Source organism: Protobothrops mucrosquamatus, unplaced genomic scaffold, assembly GCF_001527695.2.
Source record: "Protobothrops mucrosquamatus isolate PMUCROS unplaced genomic scaffold, P.Mucros_1.0 scaffold605, whole genome shotgun sequence".
Lineage (NCBI taxonomy): Eukaryota > Metazoa > Chordata > Lepidosauria > Squamata > Viperidae > Protobothrops > Protobothrops mucrosquamatus.
In genome coordinates this window covers 548,207-566,663 of record NW_015386903.1, presented here as the reverse complement: position 1 = coordinate 566,663, position 18,457 = coordinate 548,207, and the positions used below count along the sequence as shown (strand labels likewise).

The window sequence follows — 18,457 nt, the reverse complement described above, 5'->3', positions numbered from 1 at the left end:
GTTCTAAATTCAGGGTAGAAGTATAATTCCAACAAACGTCTATGGCAGGGGTAGGCAACCTTGGCTCTTTCATGACTGGTGGACTTCAACTCCCAGAATTCCTGAGCCAGCATGAGGGAAACTTGGGCCCCTTCATGACTCGTGGACTTCAACTCCCAGAATTCCTGAGCCAGCGTGGCTCAGCTTGGAAACCTCTCCCTTTCCCCTCAGCATGGCTGGCTCAGGAATTCTGGGAGTTGAAGTCCACGAGTCATGAAAGAGCCAAGGTTGCCTACCCCTGGTCTATGGAGATTCTCAGTCATCCAGGTTGCAGTTGTTCCCCAGATGCTTTTTCACGATGCAACTGGACTTTCTTGTTTTTCTTTGAAGATGTTTTGCTTCTCATCCAAGAAGCTTCTTCAGCTCTTCTGTTCCCCAACCATCCGGTCAGAGCTGAAGAAGCTTCTTGGATGAGAAGCGAACCGTCTTCAAAGAAAAACAAGGAAGTCCAGTTGCCTCGTGAAAAAGCACTTTTGGCTAAAATCCCAACAGAAGACTTGCTGGTTGGCAATGCCCCCTTTTGGCGCTCTGTAAGTAAGGCAGTGTATGGTGACACTCCAGGTGAAAGAGGGTATAGATGAGGAGTCTCCAAACTTCAGAACTTTAAAGACTTGTGGACTTCAACGCCCAGAATTCCTCAGCCCAGCATGGCTAGCAGAGGTATTCTGGGAGTTGAAGTCTACAAGATTTAAAATTCCCAAGTTTGGAGACACCTGGTACAGATGTTACACTTGTGAGACTAAAAACTTAAAAAGAAATGGTTTGTATGCATGTGGGTTTGTATGCATCTCTCTCTTTCTGCCAATCTATCATCTTTCTTTCTTTCTTTCTTTCTTTCTTTCTTTCTTTCTTTCTTTCTTTCTTTCTTTCTTTCTTTCTTTCTTCCTTCCTTCCTTCCTTCCTTCCTTCCTTCCTTCTTTCCTTTCTCTCTTTCTCTTTATCATCATTAATACCACTTTACAATGCCTTGGTAAGGCCACACTTGGAATACTGCATCCAGTTTTGGTCACCACGATGTAAAAAAGATGTTGAGACTCTAGAAAGAGTACAGAGAACAGCAACAAAGATGATTAGGGGACTGGAGGCTAAAACATATAAGGAATGGTTGCTGGAATTGGGAATGTCTAGTTTAATGAAGAGAAGGAGGAGGGGGACAGGATAGCAGTCTTCCAGTATCTCAGGGGCTGCCCCAAAGAAGAGGGAGTCAAGCTATTCTCCAAAGCCCCTGAAGGCAGGACAAGAAGCAACGGGTGGAAACTGATCAAGGAGAGAAGCAACCTAGAACTAAGGAGAAACTTCCTGACAGTGAGAACAATTAACCAGTGGAACAACCTGCCTCCAGAAGCGGTGAATGCGCCAACACTGGAAGTTTTTAAGAAGAGACTGGACAGCCCTTTGTCTGAAATGGTATAGGGTTTCCTGCCTGAGCAGGGGGTTGGACTCGATGACCTCCAAGGTCCCTTCTAACTTTATCATCATCATCATCATCATCATCATCATCATCATCATCATCATCATCATCATCATCATCATCACCATCTACTTCTGACTGCCTGTCTATGTCTGCCTATCTGCCTCTCTCATACACCAACCTGTCGTCTTTCTTCCCCTTCCTCTTCAGTTTTGGGGACGCCCGAGGAGACACTTTGGCTTTCCAGTCCTTCGCGGGCAGCCGCTGGACAGTCACTTTGGTGGTGAACCCGCCGGAGGTGGCAGCCAAGCTCGCAACTTCATCGTCGTGATCGCTGCAGAGGGAAGAGAAGAGGGAAGGCAGCTTGCCAACCGTTATTCCCTACTGCTGGGGTTTTTATAACGAGGCAGCCTTTTCCTCAAATTCATTTGCTTGGCTTTGCCAGGAGCTTCAAGGGAGGAAGAGGGAACGGCACGCAGCCCATTACCTCTGCTCGGCGCTCGCATCTTGACTGTCGTGCTGCAGCAGGCGGTAGCTGTGCCTGTGACAGGAGCTCTTATGCTTCTCTTCCACTTCATTCCTGGGGCTGCATGGGAAAAAAGAAAAGAAAGAAAAACCCATCAGGGAGGCAACTTGCATCAAAGCCAAATGCATTCTGCTTTATTTCCAGGCACCAAAAGTTAAGCACTCAGACACCCAAGAGCCACTGGGGTTTCCCTTTCCAGCCAAAACGCTCCTCCAGGGCAGGTATAAGAGAACGCCAATAGCAGAACGGGTATGTACGGATATGTAGTAAAGGAGAAGTCGAAGGCATCGCACATGTTTTATTGTACTGTGAGGTATACCGAGTTTATAGGTCAGCATATCTTCTCCCCTTATTAGAGAGACTTGCCAGACAATTTTTATGTCGGCTTTCTCCTCCAGGACTTAAGCCCTTCTATCACGCACGCTGTGGCAAAATACTGTGTTGCGGCAATGTCCGCAAGAAAAAAATTGGTTGCAGATCTATCGCCGTCAACGTGTGCCACTTTTTTGGGAGATCTCTCTAATAATTTTTGGAACATTATATTTACTCACACACTTATTGGCTTTCCACTCACGTAAACTAGGGAGTGACCCTAACATTTTACTATTAATGTCAGTACTATTTTTTTTTCTTAATATATTGTAAAAAGTGATGTCTATTGCTGGTCTATGACTGTAATAAAGTTGTTGTTGTTGTTGTTATTTCCAGCCAAAATGCTCTGCAGGATCCAAATTTTATTTCGTGCTCATCCCAAACACAGTCCTTAGAAGCCTATCTTGGACAATGGGGTTGTTTAAAGATCTAGGAGGAGGAGGAGGAGGAGGAGGAGGAGGAGGAGGAAGAGGTGGTGGTGGAGGATGTGGTGGTGGTAAAACAGTGCTTGACTGCAGATCACAACCCAGAAGTACAGGTAGTCCTTGACTTATGATAGACCTAAGTTACAACAGACGCACCAAAAGGCAGGCTTTAATCCAGAGGTCCCCAACCTTTTGGGCACCAGGGACCGGTTCCGTAGAGAGATGTTTTTCCACAGACCGGAGAGTGTGTGGTTTTGTGTGCTGCCTGCATCCCATGGATGGGGCTTTGCATGCTTCAGACCGGTGCCGGTCCACGGCCCGGGGGTTGTGACCCCTGGATTAGGAGAAGGTGTGAAAAATGATTGCCTGTGATCTACATTAAATCTCCCTAGAATTTCAGTGGCTGCACAAAATAGAATACTCAAGCTGTTCCTTTTTGGCCTATTCAGCCCCTGCAAAGGAGAAATGGCAGCTTCTTATTAAACTTGATGCTCTCTTTGGAATTTCAGTCTGATAACATTTAAGAAGCTCCAGGTTGGGGAAGCCATTTGCTAGGTAGGCAGGCCACAATAGAAGGTTTGGATGGACCGGAGCCAGTTATTCTGTTTTGCTGCATATTGTTATCTACCCAATAAGATGTGTTGAGCGAGTGCGAAACGTGTGTTTTGTCCCGTGTGTTCCACACCCTCCGTGCTGTAGGATCCCTGTGATCTTTTCTACGGACCAGAGGGGGCCTGGTTTCACATGCTGCCTGCATCCAGCAGATGGGGATTTACTTGTTTGCGTGGCCCAATTGCTGGTATACCGCGGCCCGGTGTCAGTCCGTGGACCGGGGAGTCGGGGACCTCTGCTTTAATCATCCCTCTGATTTTCCTAAGATGAGATTCCTGTCTTCTTCTACGGCAGTGGTTCTCAACCTTTTTAATGCAGTGACCCCAACCGGTCGTAAGTCAAGGACTAAACCGGTCGTAAGTCGAAGACTAAACCGGTCGTAAGTCGAGGACTAAACCGGTCGTAAGTCGAGGACTACCCAACCGGTCGTAAGTTGAGGACTTTCCCTGCCAGGGAGCGCCGCGCATGCGTGGTTCCGCCCCCTGCGCCGGCCGAGGCGTAGCTGGCAAGTGGCAGAGACAGAGCAGGCCAACCACCAGCTGGCCCAGCCCAAGGGAGGTAAGGCACCCGCCGGAAAAGGGGAAAAAATGGCGGACAAAAAAAATGGCACACAGCCTTGCTTGGCGACCCCCATGAAATGGTCGATCGACCCCAAATGGGGTCCCGACTCACAGGTTGAGAACCACTGTTCTACGGAGAAGTGGATTGAACAGTCCTGTACACTTTTAATTTGATGGTGGCTACGAAAACCAAGCCAGGGATGGCCAAGATGGGTCTCCCGTCCCCAGAGAAGAGGGATGGAATCCGGCCTTACCTGTCTGCCATGCTGTTCCTGGTCTCCCTGGTGATGTCCGGAGCAGCCGGCCACGGCTGGCTCACCCCACTCTCCAGCGCCACGTTTTCCTGAGGTAAGGCTGTCTCCAGCAGCGAGGGGCCGGTCAGCATGTCCACCTCGTTGGGGGCCATGTCCAAGGAGTGATGGCTGGGCTCGGAGCTGTGACGGTTGCGTGGAGAGAGCAAGTGGAGAGCCGAGGCGGCCGAAGCCATGCTGTCCGTGTGATGGTTGGAGTCCAGAATTTCAACCGGGAGGCCGGATGGGGCTGCCCCGAAGCTGCGCTGCAGGGTCTCGGAGGCGATTTCAGGGATGTCTTGGGACATGGCGGTGGAGGCTGAGGAGATGACATCCGGGGAGCGCTCACGAGTCGGGGAGGACTGGGGCACCAACAGAGGCTCCACTTCCTCTTGCGCCAGGGCCAAAGGAGGGGGGTTCCCTGGGGAAACCTAGAGAGGAAAGGCAAAGAGATTGACCCGCTTGTAGCAGACCTTACCCCAGGGGTCCCCAACCGCGACAATGCCCAGCAAGCTATTTAAGAAGAAGGCTATGGCTGGTCATCTTTTAAAGGAGGTCTGACCCTCTCTGGCACCCTTTGCTCATTCAGAAATCCCAGATTTTTTTTTAACGTGTGGGAGGCCTTTATTAGTTTGGCTCTGTGGCAGCTTCTTTAGGTGTCCCTGGCTGGCTTAACCTTCCTTTTTTAAGGAGGGCCTTCTGAAGGAGGCTTTTGCTGTTCAGAAGGCCTGGAGCATTTATGATTCAACATAAATGAGAATGCTTCGGTCTACTCCCTGCAGGATTTATGGCCAGCTGGTCCAGCTGATAGAATAGATGCAAAAAATAAGCTGTAATTATTTCCCCCCGTCTATGCTTTGAAAAGGCAAGTTGGGGTTTCCAATGTTCGTCAGTTCTCTTTTATTACATCCATGCTTTAATCCAGGGGTCCCCAACCTCCGGTCTGTGGACCGGTACCGGGCCGAGGCATGCCAGCAACCGGTCCGCACAAACAAGCAAAGCCCCATCCGCGGGATGCAGGCAGCACACAAAACCACGGACCGTCCGGTCCGCGGAAAAACCTCTCTCCACGGAACCGGTCCCTGGTGCCCGAAAGGTTGGGGACCTCTGCCTTACACGATCCTGGAAAGTTAATCCACCATTTCCTGCCTGCCTTCCCCTTTCCACTAACAGGCCTGGATGATAATGACGATGATGGTTTAGGTCACAAAATGTAAAACGAACAGTAAGTATATAGCTAATACAGGGGGGAGAAATGGTTTTGAAATATCTGGACAGAATGGCGCAACTACCTTATAACCACGTAAGTCTTGGTTAAATTATACGATCGTTCCACATTTTCATCACAGTGTTCAAGACACGCCTTGTGGATCCCAAATATTATTCTGGCAACCAATCAGCAAGAAGGGCTGACAAGAGATTTATTCCCAGTTCGCTGGCTGAGTTTCGTAGCTGAGCAAGAACCAGAATTCCAGTTATCAAGGTCGCCATGCGACCCAGAATCTCCCCAATCAGGATGGAGGCTATATTTGGCCACAAAGTCCATGCTCTCTGGTGTGTGTGTGTGTGTATATATGTGTATAATTTGTGTGTGTGTTAGCCTAGAAGGCAGCAGAGTAGGAAGAGCAGATCTCCTCCATCCACTGCACTGCTTCTACTGCACAGTGACTCTTGTTCTTAGGAAAGATTCCCCCCAAGTGATGTGAAAGAACGGGCAGCTAATTGCACACAGAGACAAAACAACAAGAAATGGCCTAACAAAGAGAATTAAAGGACTGATAGACCCTGTACTTAAAACAATGTCATCTTATGGAGCCCCACAGGCTTCTTGGTGGTTCCTGCCCTGGCTCTTTAGAAGATGGGCAGCCGTATCCATCTTTCCAATCAGTCAGCCTATCTCTTTCTCGCTCCAATTCTTACGGTTTGCTTTTTAAATTTTATATGCACGATGAAGGTCTGCTTAAAAAAACAACGGTTAAAAAGCGCAAGGGAGTAAAGGTCCCTGCTGAGCACGGCAGATTTGGCTTGGGCAAGTAAAGGCACGGAGGTTTCAAGGAAGGCGTGGGGAGAGTGGAGAAGAACCGCAAAGGCCTTGAGGAGAATCTACCTTACCGGGATGGGGACCTTTGGGGTCAGCTTCTCAGGAAGGCCGGGGAGCAGCACCGAGTGATTCCGCGGGCTTGCCTGGAGACTTCCACTGCTGCCACTCAGGGCGAGATTGGCGTCCAGCTGCATCTTTGGGCTTAGGGACATGTCCTCCGATGGCCTGGGTGGGGCGGAGAGGAGGAGGAGACAGACCAGTGTTAACCGAGAAGATCCTTCCATCTCTTCCCATCAGAACCAACTTGGGAACAGAGTTCCCCGCTCTGCCCTAGCCAAGACCAACTCTGGTGCTTGAGAGCATGCTAAGCACTGCATTCCCAAAACACAAACGGAATACAGGCAGTCCTCAACTTTCAACCACAACTAAGCTCCAAATTTCTGTTGCTTACAAGGCAGTCCTTAAGCGGTTTGCCCTGTTTTACGAGCTTTGGGGTTTTTTGGGGGGGGGGCACACTTGTTAAGCCAATCACTGCAGTTTTCAAATGACTCACAGGTCATTAAGTGAACCTGGCTCCCCCCCCCTTGACTTTGCTAAGGTTACAAAGGGTGGCCACATGACCCCAGGAGAGGGCAACTGTCGTAAATACGTGACAGCAGCCAAGTGTCGGAATATTGATCACGTGGTCTGTTCTGTCCCAGCCTACGTGAGTCCTTGTTAAGCTCAGAAGGAGAAACCCCTCTTCCAAACAAGCAGGCTGGAACCACAAGAAAAACAACAACCCCCTTTTATTATTCACAGACCTGAGTCAATGTCCAAGGCAAACAAAACACAGTTCACAGAAACTCGATCCTCAACACGAACTGAACGGCTGCCTTCGGCAACCAGCACCTCCCACACCTTCCCTTTTATTATTCAGCCAAGGCGTGGCTTCCTAATGCCTTCTCCTTTGCCTTTGGAGCCGCCCCATTGCATTCCTCTGTCCTACTTGCTTCTTTTGCTGGCGTTTTTGTGCATCCTGGATATCTCCCAGCTGTAATTCATCACTGTTCAACTCAGACTCCCAGCGCAGCTGTGTCTCAGCCTGAGCGCGAGTAGAGGGGCCAGGCTCCTCGTCCGACTGTAAGTCGTGGAGCTTCTCAGAGCCTTCCTCTGACTCTGATATCACTCCAGGCTCCTCCTCCTCCTCTGATTCCTCAGACTCAGCTGCCGGGTCCCCTGGCTGGCGAGGAATCACAACATGATCCTGGGATGCTATGATGATCATACGTGTGAAAACCCGTAAGTCACTTTTTCCAGGGCCTTCATAAGTCTGAACGGTTGCTAAACGAGTTGTTGTGAGTCGAGGACTACCTGTATCTGACCATTTCATTTCTTTGTGCATTGATTTTTTTTTAACGCCGATTCTGGGCAGTTCCCGATGAAAAAAAGTTAACGAGTAAGACACACAGTGCAATGGACCCGAAGTCCTATGAACTGGGCTCAGTCCTCTTCCTTAATCAAAGTCATCATTGCATGTCAACCCACGAGGGGGCCTTACCTGGGAAGGGGAGGATCGCCGACTGAGGTACTGCTCATGGTGGTCACTGCAGTGAGGGAACTAATGCTGCTTCCTGGAGACCCTGTGATCTGATACAAACAACAGAGGGCATTATTTGGGATGCAACTAGCGTGGAATCAATCCCACAAAACTAGGCATTTGGATCGTACTTAGCAATCGTGGGGTTAGATTTGGGGAAGGTCAAAAATAGTCAGCTTAAGAGCTATGGTGCTTTATGCCTGCTAACTTCCAAGGGGCTCAGGATCTCCAGTCTAGTACCAGGAGCCTTAGAATTAGTGGTGGCTTTGAAAATCAAAATAAATAAATAAATTAGAAATTTTTGCCTTGAGCACCAGTTAATTCACTCTTCAAAAAGCTTCTTAAATGACCGTGCCATCGATCGAGGCCTCCCGGTACCCCTCAGAGCCCTTCCATGCCTCAGACGCAGGGGTAGGCAACCTTGGCTCTTTTATGAGTCGTGGACTTCAACTCCCAGAATTCCTGAGCCAGCGTGGCTCAGCTTGGACACCTCTCCCTTTCCCCTCAGCATGGCTGGCTCAGGAATTCTGAGAGTTGAACTCCACCAGTCATAAAAGAGCCAAGGTTGCCTACCCCTGCCTCAGTGGCTTCTTTTCGTTCAAGTCCAGGAAATAACGGATGAAACCTAAACAGAACCTCAATTTGGTTCTGTACTTTGCACGGATGAAGATAGCAAGTGAAACTGGCCACCAATCCAGCCCAGAAGAAGACCAGATGCTTCTTCTGAAGGCATTCTGAAAGTCATACCTGCTGCAGGGACGTGCTGGGAGTCATGAAGGCGTCTGGAGTCATAAGTTTGGGTTTGGTGTCATTAGATGGCGGGAGGAAGTCCACGGGCATCGACAGTTCCGAAATGCGTCGCAAGTCTGGCTGGGAGCCGTGGATGGATCCCTTCTCAGAGGCCCGCCCTTCCATGCCTATGTCAGCCAGGTGATCGGGGAATGCTTCAGCACACAAAGGGACAGATTAACACAAAGGTGTGCAAAGAAAGAAAGATACAGCGAAGCGTCCTTTTAGTTAAGGACGAATAAAGCAACGTGGCTGAGAGGAGTCACAGCAAGCTACCTATCCTGAAGATAGGGCAAATAGAAAAAAAACTCAAGACATGATCAGAGACACAGCCTCTTTCCTTAACCGTCCTCTCTATAACCAACCAGGGAACGTGGCAGTGTGTGTTACTGTGGCAGAGATTTTGTGATATTTTCACATTGATATTTTGAACTGATTGTATTGTGGTAGTAAACCAGTGACTATTGATACAGTTTAAACTATAAGTACATTTTTTTTCCGTTTCCTTCTTAGTTTGTATGCTTAGTTAGCTGGGATTGTCCTCTTTTTTTTTTTAAAGTAAAGCTTTCTTTCAACGTGTAAAAATTATTTTGTTAATTGTGTATGTATAATTTTTTTTTTAGAAAAAAGGAGGGAGAGAGGGAAAGAAGGAAAAAAGAAGAAACCCTCCATATTGTAAATTCAAACTTGGAAACCCAGTTTATAAAAAGTACAAATGCACCAATCTGGATAATTTATGCCAATCACTAAATTGCAGATACATACATACACACACATATATATATACACACATATACACATACATACATACATACATATATATATAAAAAAATTGCCAGTCTTTTATAAACAATACACACACACACACATAGTAAGTGTCTAATAGAGCACCGGGTCTACTGTTATGATTACTTTTGCCTTTCAGCCTCAATCTAGGAGCGTTTTGCAGGCTCAAGTTGCTACTGTGATAAACTATTTCTGTAAATTTAGATTTTGCTGACAAAGAGTTAAAGGGAGACTACTTTCAGCAAAATTAATCGTAACAGTAGACCAGGTGCTCTATTAGACACTTACTATGTATCCTCCCCGGTTTCAGCTGACAGGAGTGAGGAGAACCTGTGGCCTAGAGGTTAATACAGCTGCCTAACGTGCAAGCTGCCCAGGTTCGAATCTCAGAAGGGCATGGCTAGCTGATGAGAGCCAAATAGCTCGAAATAGCTATACTAGCCTCCCTTTAAGAAACAAAAAAAGAAAGCTCTTCCAGGTTCTGCCCAGGATTTGTCTAGAAAAATAGACAAGAGAACTCACCAAAGTCTTCACGGGAACCATGGGGAGGGACAGGAGTGGCCGTATCTGGACTGTGGAGGGGCTGGAACCTTATCTGGACATCTTGAAGGGCCCTGTAAAGTTTAGGCAAAGGACTTCAGGTTACACACTTTATCTAACTTCCTCAGGGCACTCGTTCCCCTGAAATCTGCATCATACAAAGCTAGTGATGCCCTCACATCAGCGCCTCCCACCTTCATTTCAGGTAGAACGGAGGCCATACCCCAAAAATGAGAGGGCAAAATAACTTACTTGGTGTGGACACAGAAGAGCTTGATCAGCACCCCTGCTGCCGATCCTGAAGCGCCAGAACCTTGAGCGCCTTCTGAAAAAAAGGAAGAAGCCCGACGGAAGAAAATTAATCGTTCCCGCTTGTCATCACCAGAGCCAGCCAAAGCCGCAAAAGAATAGGAGAATCTCCCAGACATTACATTGAAACAGAAGCGGTTTATGAACCTTTTTGGTTTAACTAAAGAGCCGTGCAGGTGTTTGTTTGTTTTCTTCTCTCCTCTACCAAAATGCTAGAAATCATTTAAGATGATCCAAACGTTGAGGAATTTGGGACTATAAAAGCACGTTTAGCTTCACACTGGGCAGCTTTTGCTACTGGAAGATGGACAATCTAAAAAAGGGGATTCTGCAAACGGAGGGAGGAAGAGGCTATTCATGGTCTATAAAGATTTATGCAAGAAAAACCACTGGCTGGAGAACCTGTACAGAAGGTGAGAGTCTGCTTGGGCCAAGATGCCGACAGAAAACTGGACGAGAGAGTCCCTTGTTTTGATCATGCCCAACTCTTGCTCTGGGTCCAGAAATAGATGACTCCTGTGCTTCTGCATCTCAGGGGAAGAGGCATCCGTCACTTACTTACCAGCGCTGATGCCATCGCTCTCCTCTTCTGCCGAGAGGACCTCTGTGTGCCTCAGTCGGCAGCGGCTGACCATTTGGATGCCGAAGCTCAGAACTGGATGAGTCAACAGGAACTCTGAGATGGAGCTGAAGTAAGCTTTGCCTTCTTCTTGGTTCTGGACAAGTTCCATCACATATAAGACCTGCGAAAGACAACCTGTCGCATCAGAGGCTGCAAGAGGAGGCACGGTCTCACCTTGACTTGGGAAATAGGTACAGCCCAGCAGAGCAGGAGAAATTGTTCTCCTCGCTCCAGCTAGGTAGCAATAGCAATAGCACTTAGACATCATATATCAGTGATGGCGAACCTTTTAGAGACCGAGGGCCCAAACTGCAACCCAAAACCCACTTATGCATCGTCGGGTGCCGAATGGGTGTGGCCCATTGGGTGGGCATGGCTGCGGTGGTAACGGCAGACTGGGTGGGACTAAAAAGTTCAAACAATCAATTCCAATTTTGCAAGATCTTTTTTTTTCCCCCGCGAGAATTGAAATTGACTGATTGATTGAACCTTTTTTTGTGTGTGTGCACGGTGGTGGAGGCCTAAAGCGAAAAGGTTTTATAAACCCAGCTGAAGGCCTAGGGCTGGGGCGACGGCACGTGTGCCCACAGAGAGGGCTCTGAGTGCCGCCTCTGGCACCCGTGCCATAGGTTTGCCACCACTGTCATATATACCCCTCCATACCTTTCTCTGCACATCGCTCAAAATCAGATACTCGGCTGAGAGATCCAGGCAGACCTTCAGACTGGGAGGAACGCTCACAGAGCTAAATATATCTGGAGAAAACCTGAAATGGACCAAAGACAAGAGTGGTCACGACACACGTGCGAACTTACTTATTTGCACCTTCTTTTTTTCCGGGAGATCGGATTCTCTTCCCTTAAATAAAGCAACGTCAGCTACGGCAGGGCTTTTCAACCTTTTCACCCATTGTGCCACTTTTAGGATATGGCAACATCCGAGGACCACCAGTCACCTAGCAAGGTGTCAAAAACTTGATGATCAAAAAAAAAAAAGTGATAAAGTACAGGTAGTCCTCGACTTACAACAGTTCACTTAGTGACTGTTTGAAGTTACAATGGCACTGAAAAAAGTGCCCCCCAAGCCACAGCCGAGCAAGACACCTGCCTGCCCGCCCGGCGGCGCTCTTCCTCCTGTCCGAGGTTTTCATTGTTGTGAGCATTTCTGTTGAGGATTGGCAGCGGGGGTGGGGTGTGGGGGTGTTTGGTTTTTATTCCCCCCCCCCCGTCTGCTGGGTGGTTGCAGCAGGTTTTGGTCACTTCACATGACCCTGGGACACTGTGACCGTCATAAATATGAATCAGTTGCCAAGCATCTGGATGTAAATCACAAGACCCTGGAGAGGCTGCAACATTCCAGCTGATCGGCGCTTCTTCTGGGCTCAGCAGAAGTGCCAGGATCAGTGCCGAGCACCAGCTGGAGCCTGGCGCTGATCCTGGCGCTTCCGCTCAGCCCTGACAGCCCGAAGAAGCACCGATCATCTGGAAAGCGGCATTGATCCTGGCGCTTCCTCTGAGCCCTAAGAGCCCTGCAGCTCCAGCCATCTTTCGCTCAGGCTTGTGCGGTGCTGCCACCAGTTCAGCTCATTCCCTTCCCCCGCTACCACTTTTCTAGGATGGTCGCGTACCACCTGCCAGGTGCCAATGTACCACAGGTGGTACCCGTACCACTGGTTGAAAAGCCCTGAGCTACGGGAACCCCTTACTGGATAGTCTGGAGGCAAGTCCACGAGACGGTACACCACATCTTCAGTTCTTGATTCTGATCTGCTCCGGTGATGAGAAACCTCCAAAATGGAACCCTGCAGAAATGAATGGATGGCAAGAAAACGGACTCAGCCTACGAAAGGACTGTTGTGAAGGAAATGTGGCTTGCAATGCAACGGGGAAAACAAAAAACAACAACAACCCCTCCTCCAGCCCCAGTAAATTAATATTGTTAATGATAACTTTAGCAAAGGGTTTGGCGTAAAACTTAGGAATATTGAAAGATCTTATCTGGGGAATCTCAGATATTCTAGAAAGTTTTGCTTAATTACAAAGAGAAAGATATCTCTCCCGTCAGATTCGACAGGACCCACTATAACAGAGAGACAGTAATGCTGTCGCAATTCGCTTTTGAGGCTGTTTCTCCTTTTCTGCGCATAGGACCCCCCCGATGAGATTGCAAAGAAGAGTGCAGCTGTTTTTTTTCCCCACTGGCAGAGGGTTCCTTATCCCTTTCATATAGACCAGGGCCATTACTTACTCTGGGTCTTGTTTTTTATGGTTGTCACAGAACAGCAAACAGGAAAGAGGCCTGCCCTCGTGAGGTTTCCATTCGTGGAGGCACCGACTGGAGAAATGAAACAAACCGTGGCTGCATTCACAGATCAGCCCAAGTCAGAGTGTGTTTTAAACAAGCGTTCTTGAAGAAGATATAATGGTCGTGTTCACCTTACTCATTAATTAAGCTATAATCCATATTTTCTGAAATTACAATGGCTAGGTCAGTGATGGCGAACCTTTTAGAGACCGAGTGCCCAAACTGCAACCCAAAACCCACTTATGCATCGTCGGGTGCCGGGTGGGTGTGGCCCATTGGATGGGCGTGGCTGCGGTGGAAACGGCAGACTGGGTGGGACTAAAAAGTTCGATCAATCAATTCCAACTTTGCAAGATCTTTTTTTTCCCCCGCGAGAAGTTGAAATTGACTGATTGATTGAACCTTTTTTTTGTGCACACGGCGGCGGAGGCCTAAAGCGAAAAGGTTTTATAAAACCCAGCTGAAGGCCTAGGACTGGAGCGACGGCGCGCGTGCCCACAGAGAGGGCTCTGAGTGCCGCCTCTGGCACCCGTGCCATAGGTTCGCCACCACTGGGCTAGGTCCACGCATCACATTAAGGGAATCCTAAACAAGCCACTTCTGGGTTTAGTGAGACATGAAAATGTAGCAGATGATTGACAAGCCAACTTTTTAATAGTTATAGCAACGGAGTGGCTTCTACAATTTTAGACATGCTTCATACTTCTCTGGGAGGGTTGCCGTGGTGCTCTCTGATTTGGGCTGTTTTCTTGCAGACCTTTCATTACCCAAACTAGGTAACATCATCAGTAACATCATCATCAGGAGTGAAGTTTGCTTTTTTACTAGCACTGATGATGTTACCTAGTTTGGGTAGTGAAACGTCCGCAAGAAAACAACCCAGCTCAGAGAGCATTAAGGACCCCTCATTTCAACCCTGAGCTACGAACATTCTCCTTTATTGATAGCTCTCTGTTTCTGAAATTACCTTGGCTCATCTTGTCCATCTATGTAAATCTGCCAGAATTTGACATAGCCATCATGGCTTGCTGTCGCCAAGACAGTTCCATCAGGAGAAAGCGCTCCCTCACTCAGGCGCTACAAAAGAACAGGGGGTAGAAATATAAAAGACATCTTTAACCAAGCGGGTGAAATACAGTAACAGGCATTTTTCTGCTAATCTGGCCGGGGTGGTGGTGGAGGGGGGGACAAGGCTATTTTTTTAATAGCCTCTCTGTTCTGATAACATTTGGAAGGTCTATTTGTTCCTAAAAACCAGACATCCTGGCTGAAGAAGTCATAATGTTCCTATTGGTGGCGTGCTTGGGCCCATTTTGGACAAGCAGTTAACACAAATTGGGAGGTGAAAAACAATCCTATGATACCAGATCCAAAGGATTCAGGATCAAAAGCTAAGGAAAACCTGATCTGAAGCGGATGACGTGAGGACATTGATCCTGGATTATGGGAGGACACTTCAGCAAAATCCTGAGTTTGGATTTAATATAAAACTCTTCACCGCCTATTTTCTCGATCACAACTCTTTCGCACACCGGGCTTATCATGGTGCAAACACCAGAAAGAGCTGCAGGAGGACTTCTTGCTTTTAGGGCCGTCGGCCATCTGGATGAAGACCAAAACGAACACTTGAGGTTCTTGAATTAAGACACACAGAACAGAGAACTGTAATAGCCCACTCAGAAATTATAACAAGCCACAGGCTCCTACACCAAGAGAACGGCCAGATATTTACCGTGCTATGACCCTTCACCACAATGTAGCCTTCTTTGATGTTGGTTACTTCCACTGGCCATGAACTGTGGTTGGCTCGGATGATGTCAAGGTCGCAGACTTCAGCCTGCAACGCAAAGGGGAAAAGTGTAGCAAAAGGAGCATGCTGAAGCTCCATGAGGAACCATCCCAACAGGTTGATGTCTATGGGGGTTCTCAGTCATCCAGGGCATGATTGTCCCAAAGGTGCTTTTTCAACTGGACCTTGTTTTTTCCCTGAAGACATTTCGCTCCTCACCCAAAATGCTTCTTCAGTTCTGACCAAATGATGGGGAATAAATCCTTCCTCTCTCCACCATTCGGTCAGAACTGAAGAAGCTTCTTGGAGGAGGAGCGAAGTGTCTTCAAGGAAAAACAAAGAAAGTCCAGTTGCCTTTTGAAAAAAGAACCTTGGGGATGTCAACTGGTTATTTACCATTCATTCATTCAGTCCATCTTGTTTCGAAGCAATTCTGGACAGCTTATAGCATAAAAAAACATTAAAATCATCAAAGATAAATACCACCTAACCCAATAAAATGAAAGTACCGTCGAAGTTTTGCAGATTTCTCTAAAGTTCTCTACATAGCTCTTCCTCATGGGAAACAGCTACACGACTCAGCAGATCAGGGTGGGCAATTAATTTCCCCCAAGGAATCACATGAGAAATTGGGACTGCTGTGAAAGGCTGTGGAAAGGCTGTGAAGGTGCATAGACACGCATGCATGCACACACGTAAGTTGAAAAACAAAAATAGAAAACCGCGTTCAAATAAAAGCAATGCGGTTGTATTGCGTAAATGGTGTACACTTATTTACATTTGATTTTTAATTTCTGACTGACCTCGTGTGGGCCGAACAGGGACAACCAAGAGGCAGGATGTGGCCCGGGAGCCATAAAATGCCCAGGTCTGCAGTTAATTGAAATGAGAAAGTAAAAAGCCCCCTGCCACATCGGAAGCTGGACACTCTTTATCAATTTTTCAAGAAAAAAAAGCCACTCTCCAAGTCCGGTCTCGGGATTGCTAGCGCAATGAAACACTAGAGATCCTGCTTCAGAGATGAATGGAAGCCCTGAAGTTCTCCTGAGTTTTTCCTCTTTCCTTAGTTGGAAGAGTCAAGTTTGAAGAATACAACAACGTTGCTGCTCTCAATGGAAAAGACACAATGCCTGCACCTGGTACCCGGCCGTACTACTTCCTGCACGGCCTTCTTGCTGAAGCCTGTGCCACTCTGATCCTGTTCTTGGGATTACAGGTAGCCCTCGACTTCCTTCAGTGACCGTTCAAAGTTACAACGGCACTGAAAAAAAGTGACTGATGGCCCGTTTTTCACACTTAGGACCACCCCAACGGTCACGGGATCAAAATTCGGATGCTTGGCAAGGAGTGCACGGGGGCAGTGTCCCGAGGCCATGTGATCCTCTTTTGCGACCTCTACGAGTAAGCCAGATCCACTTAACAACCGTGTTAGTAACTTAACAACTGTGTTGTTGTTGTTAGTTGCGAAGTCGTGTCCAACCCCTCGCAACAACGTTCCTCCAGGCCTTCCTGTCCTCTACTATCTTCTGGAGTCCATTTAAGCTCACGCCTCCTGCTTTAGTGACTCCATCCAGCCACCTCATTCTCTGTCGTCCCATTCTTCTCTTGCCCTCAATCTTTGTTGTTGTTGTTGTTAATTGCGAAGCCGTGTCCAACCCATCGCGAGCCCATGGACAACGTTCCTCCAGGCCTTCCTGTCCTCTACCATCTTCTGGAGTCCATTGAAGCTCACGCCTGCTGCTTCAGTGACTCCATCCAGCCACCTCATTCTCCGTCGTCCCCTTCTTCTATTGCCCTCCATCTTTCCCAGCATTAGGCCCTTCTCCAGTGAGTCCTTCCTTCTCATTAGGTTGCCAAAGTACTTGAGTTTCCACTTCAGGATCTGGCCTTCTAAAGAGCAGTCAGGGTTGATCTCCTCTAGGACTGACCGGTTTGATCGCCTTGCAGTCCAGGGGACTCGCAGGAGTCTTCTCCGGCACCACAGTTCAAAATCCACTGTAGTGATTCACTTAGCAACTGTGGCAAGAAAGATCATAAAATGGGGCAAAACCTGTCCAAGAACAGAAAGTTTGGGCTCCCTGGTAGTTGCAAGCTGAGGATTACCTGTATTCCCATCGTCGCTTTAAAAAAAAAAACAACTTTACGCTGAGTAGCCCTTTAGCACCGTTTCCAAGGGGAAAGAGGAAAAAGCCGCCGAAACGCTTACCCGATCCTCATGCAACAACGCCAGAGTCTGGCTGCCTTCTTCGCAGGTCTCCTCGTTCTCATCTGGGATGAAGGGACACCATATTATCCTCCGAAAGCTGTTCAGAGGAGTCCCATCGGGCCGCTTGATGTTCACCAAGATCTCTTCTCTGATCACCCAAGTTAAGGAACACCACCATCATTCCCCTTTACAAAAGCCTCCCAGAAGTTCAATTTTAATGGTTTTTCCAGTCGATCTCAGATGGGTTGGAAATAAATACATTGCTGAATGAGAATCTGCTTTGATGCAACGTCCTTATCTTTTAGCAAAAGCAAAAACCTGCTTCCACTTCTAATCGTCCCAACAAATGTTAAACTATCAGTGGCTGACCTAGCAGATTATTCCACCACAAGATCATTGGTTTAACGCACTGTGTGAACCTAGTCGCTGTGGTTTATAGACCATGGTTCGTTCCTTAGAAGTATGTGTGAATTAGGCCACTAAGGACTGTGCAATACTGTAGTCAAAACAAGCAAAAGCTTATGTGAACAACCAATGCATTAAGTCAGGGGTCTTCAAACCTGGCCCTTTTATGACTTGTGGACTTCAACTCTCAGCCTGGCTGAGGAACTCTGGGAGTTGAAGTCCACAAGTCATAAAAGGGCCATGTTTGAAGACCCCTGACTTAAGTTTTCATCACTGTTCTTTAGACTGGGCAGGAAAGCTCCATTTCTCCTCTTTTTTTTAAAAAAAAAAGATCAAGAATTGACATTATAGCACAACTGAATTCTCCTTTTTACATCAGGCAGTATTTATATTTCTCAGTTTGTTAAATGCATCAATTATCTTCATTTTAAGCAAGTTATACATGTGTAAAAGTCAGTTAATATTGAGAAAAATTCTTAACAGGAAGACTAGAATACAAGAGTCTAACCCTAACCCCAACTTAGCCAAGATTTCAAATTTTGCATACCGAAATCAAAAAGTTCAATGACCAGTTCTGGCTTGCAAAATTAAGTAATGTAATAATGCATTACTGTAGTGAAGAAGAAGAAGGAGGAGGAGGAGGAGGAGGAGGAAGGAGGGGGAGGAAGAAGAAGAAGAAGAAGAAGAAGAAGAAGAAGAAGAAGAAGAAGAAGAAGAAGAAGAAGAAGAAGAAGAAGAAGAAGAAGAAGAAGAAGAAGAAGAAGAAGAAGAAGAAGAAGAAGAAGAAGAAGAAGAAGAAGAAGAAGAAGAAGAAGAAGAAGAAGAAGAAGAAGAAGAAGAAGAAGAAGAAGA

General features: G+C 47.4%; 1 protein-coding gene across 1 annotated transcript in view; it reads right to left on the bottom strand.

The window, feature by feature from the left end:
- The window catches only part of EDC4 (enhancer of mRNA decapping 4), a 36,295-nt gene that overhangs the window by 12,234 nt on the left and 5,604 nt on the right, over positions 1–18,457 (bottom strand). The window contains exons 6-20 of the mRNA XM_029284453.1: positions 17,201–17,348; positions 14,938–15,042; positions 14,173–14,282; positions 13,149–13,235; positions 12,607–12,702; positions 11,565–11,667; positions 10,842–11,022; positions 10,223–10,295; positions 9,953–10,044; positions 8,603–8,799; positions 7,817–7,905; positions 6,348–6,501; positions 4,200–4,666; positions 1,938–2,036; positions 1,632–1,784 (exon numbers count right to left, since the gene is read on the bottom strand). Coding sequence (XP_029140286.1) covers positions 1,632–1,784; positions 1,938–2,036; positions 4,200–4,666; positions 6,348–6,501; positions 7,817–7,905; positions 8,603–8,799; positions 9,953–10,044; positions 10,223–10,295; positions 10,842–11,022; positions 11,565–11,667; positions 12,607–12,702; positions 13,149–13,235; positions 14,173–14,282; positions 14,938–15,042; positions 17,201–17,348 — 2,154 coding nt within the window. The remainder of the gene's footprint in view (positions 1–1,631; positions 1,785–1,937; positions 2,037–4,199; positions 4,667–6,347; positions 6,502–7,816; positions 7,906–8,602; positions 8,800–9,952; positions 10,045–10,222; positions 10,296–10,841; positions 11,023–11,564; positions 11,668–12,606; positions 12,703–13,148; positions 13,236–14,172; positions 14,283–14,937; positions 15,043–17,200; positions 17,349–18,457) is intronic.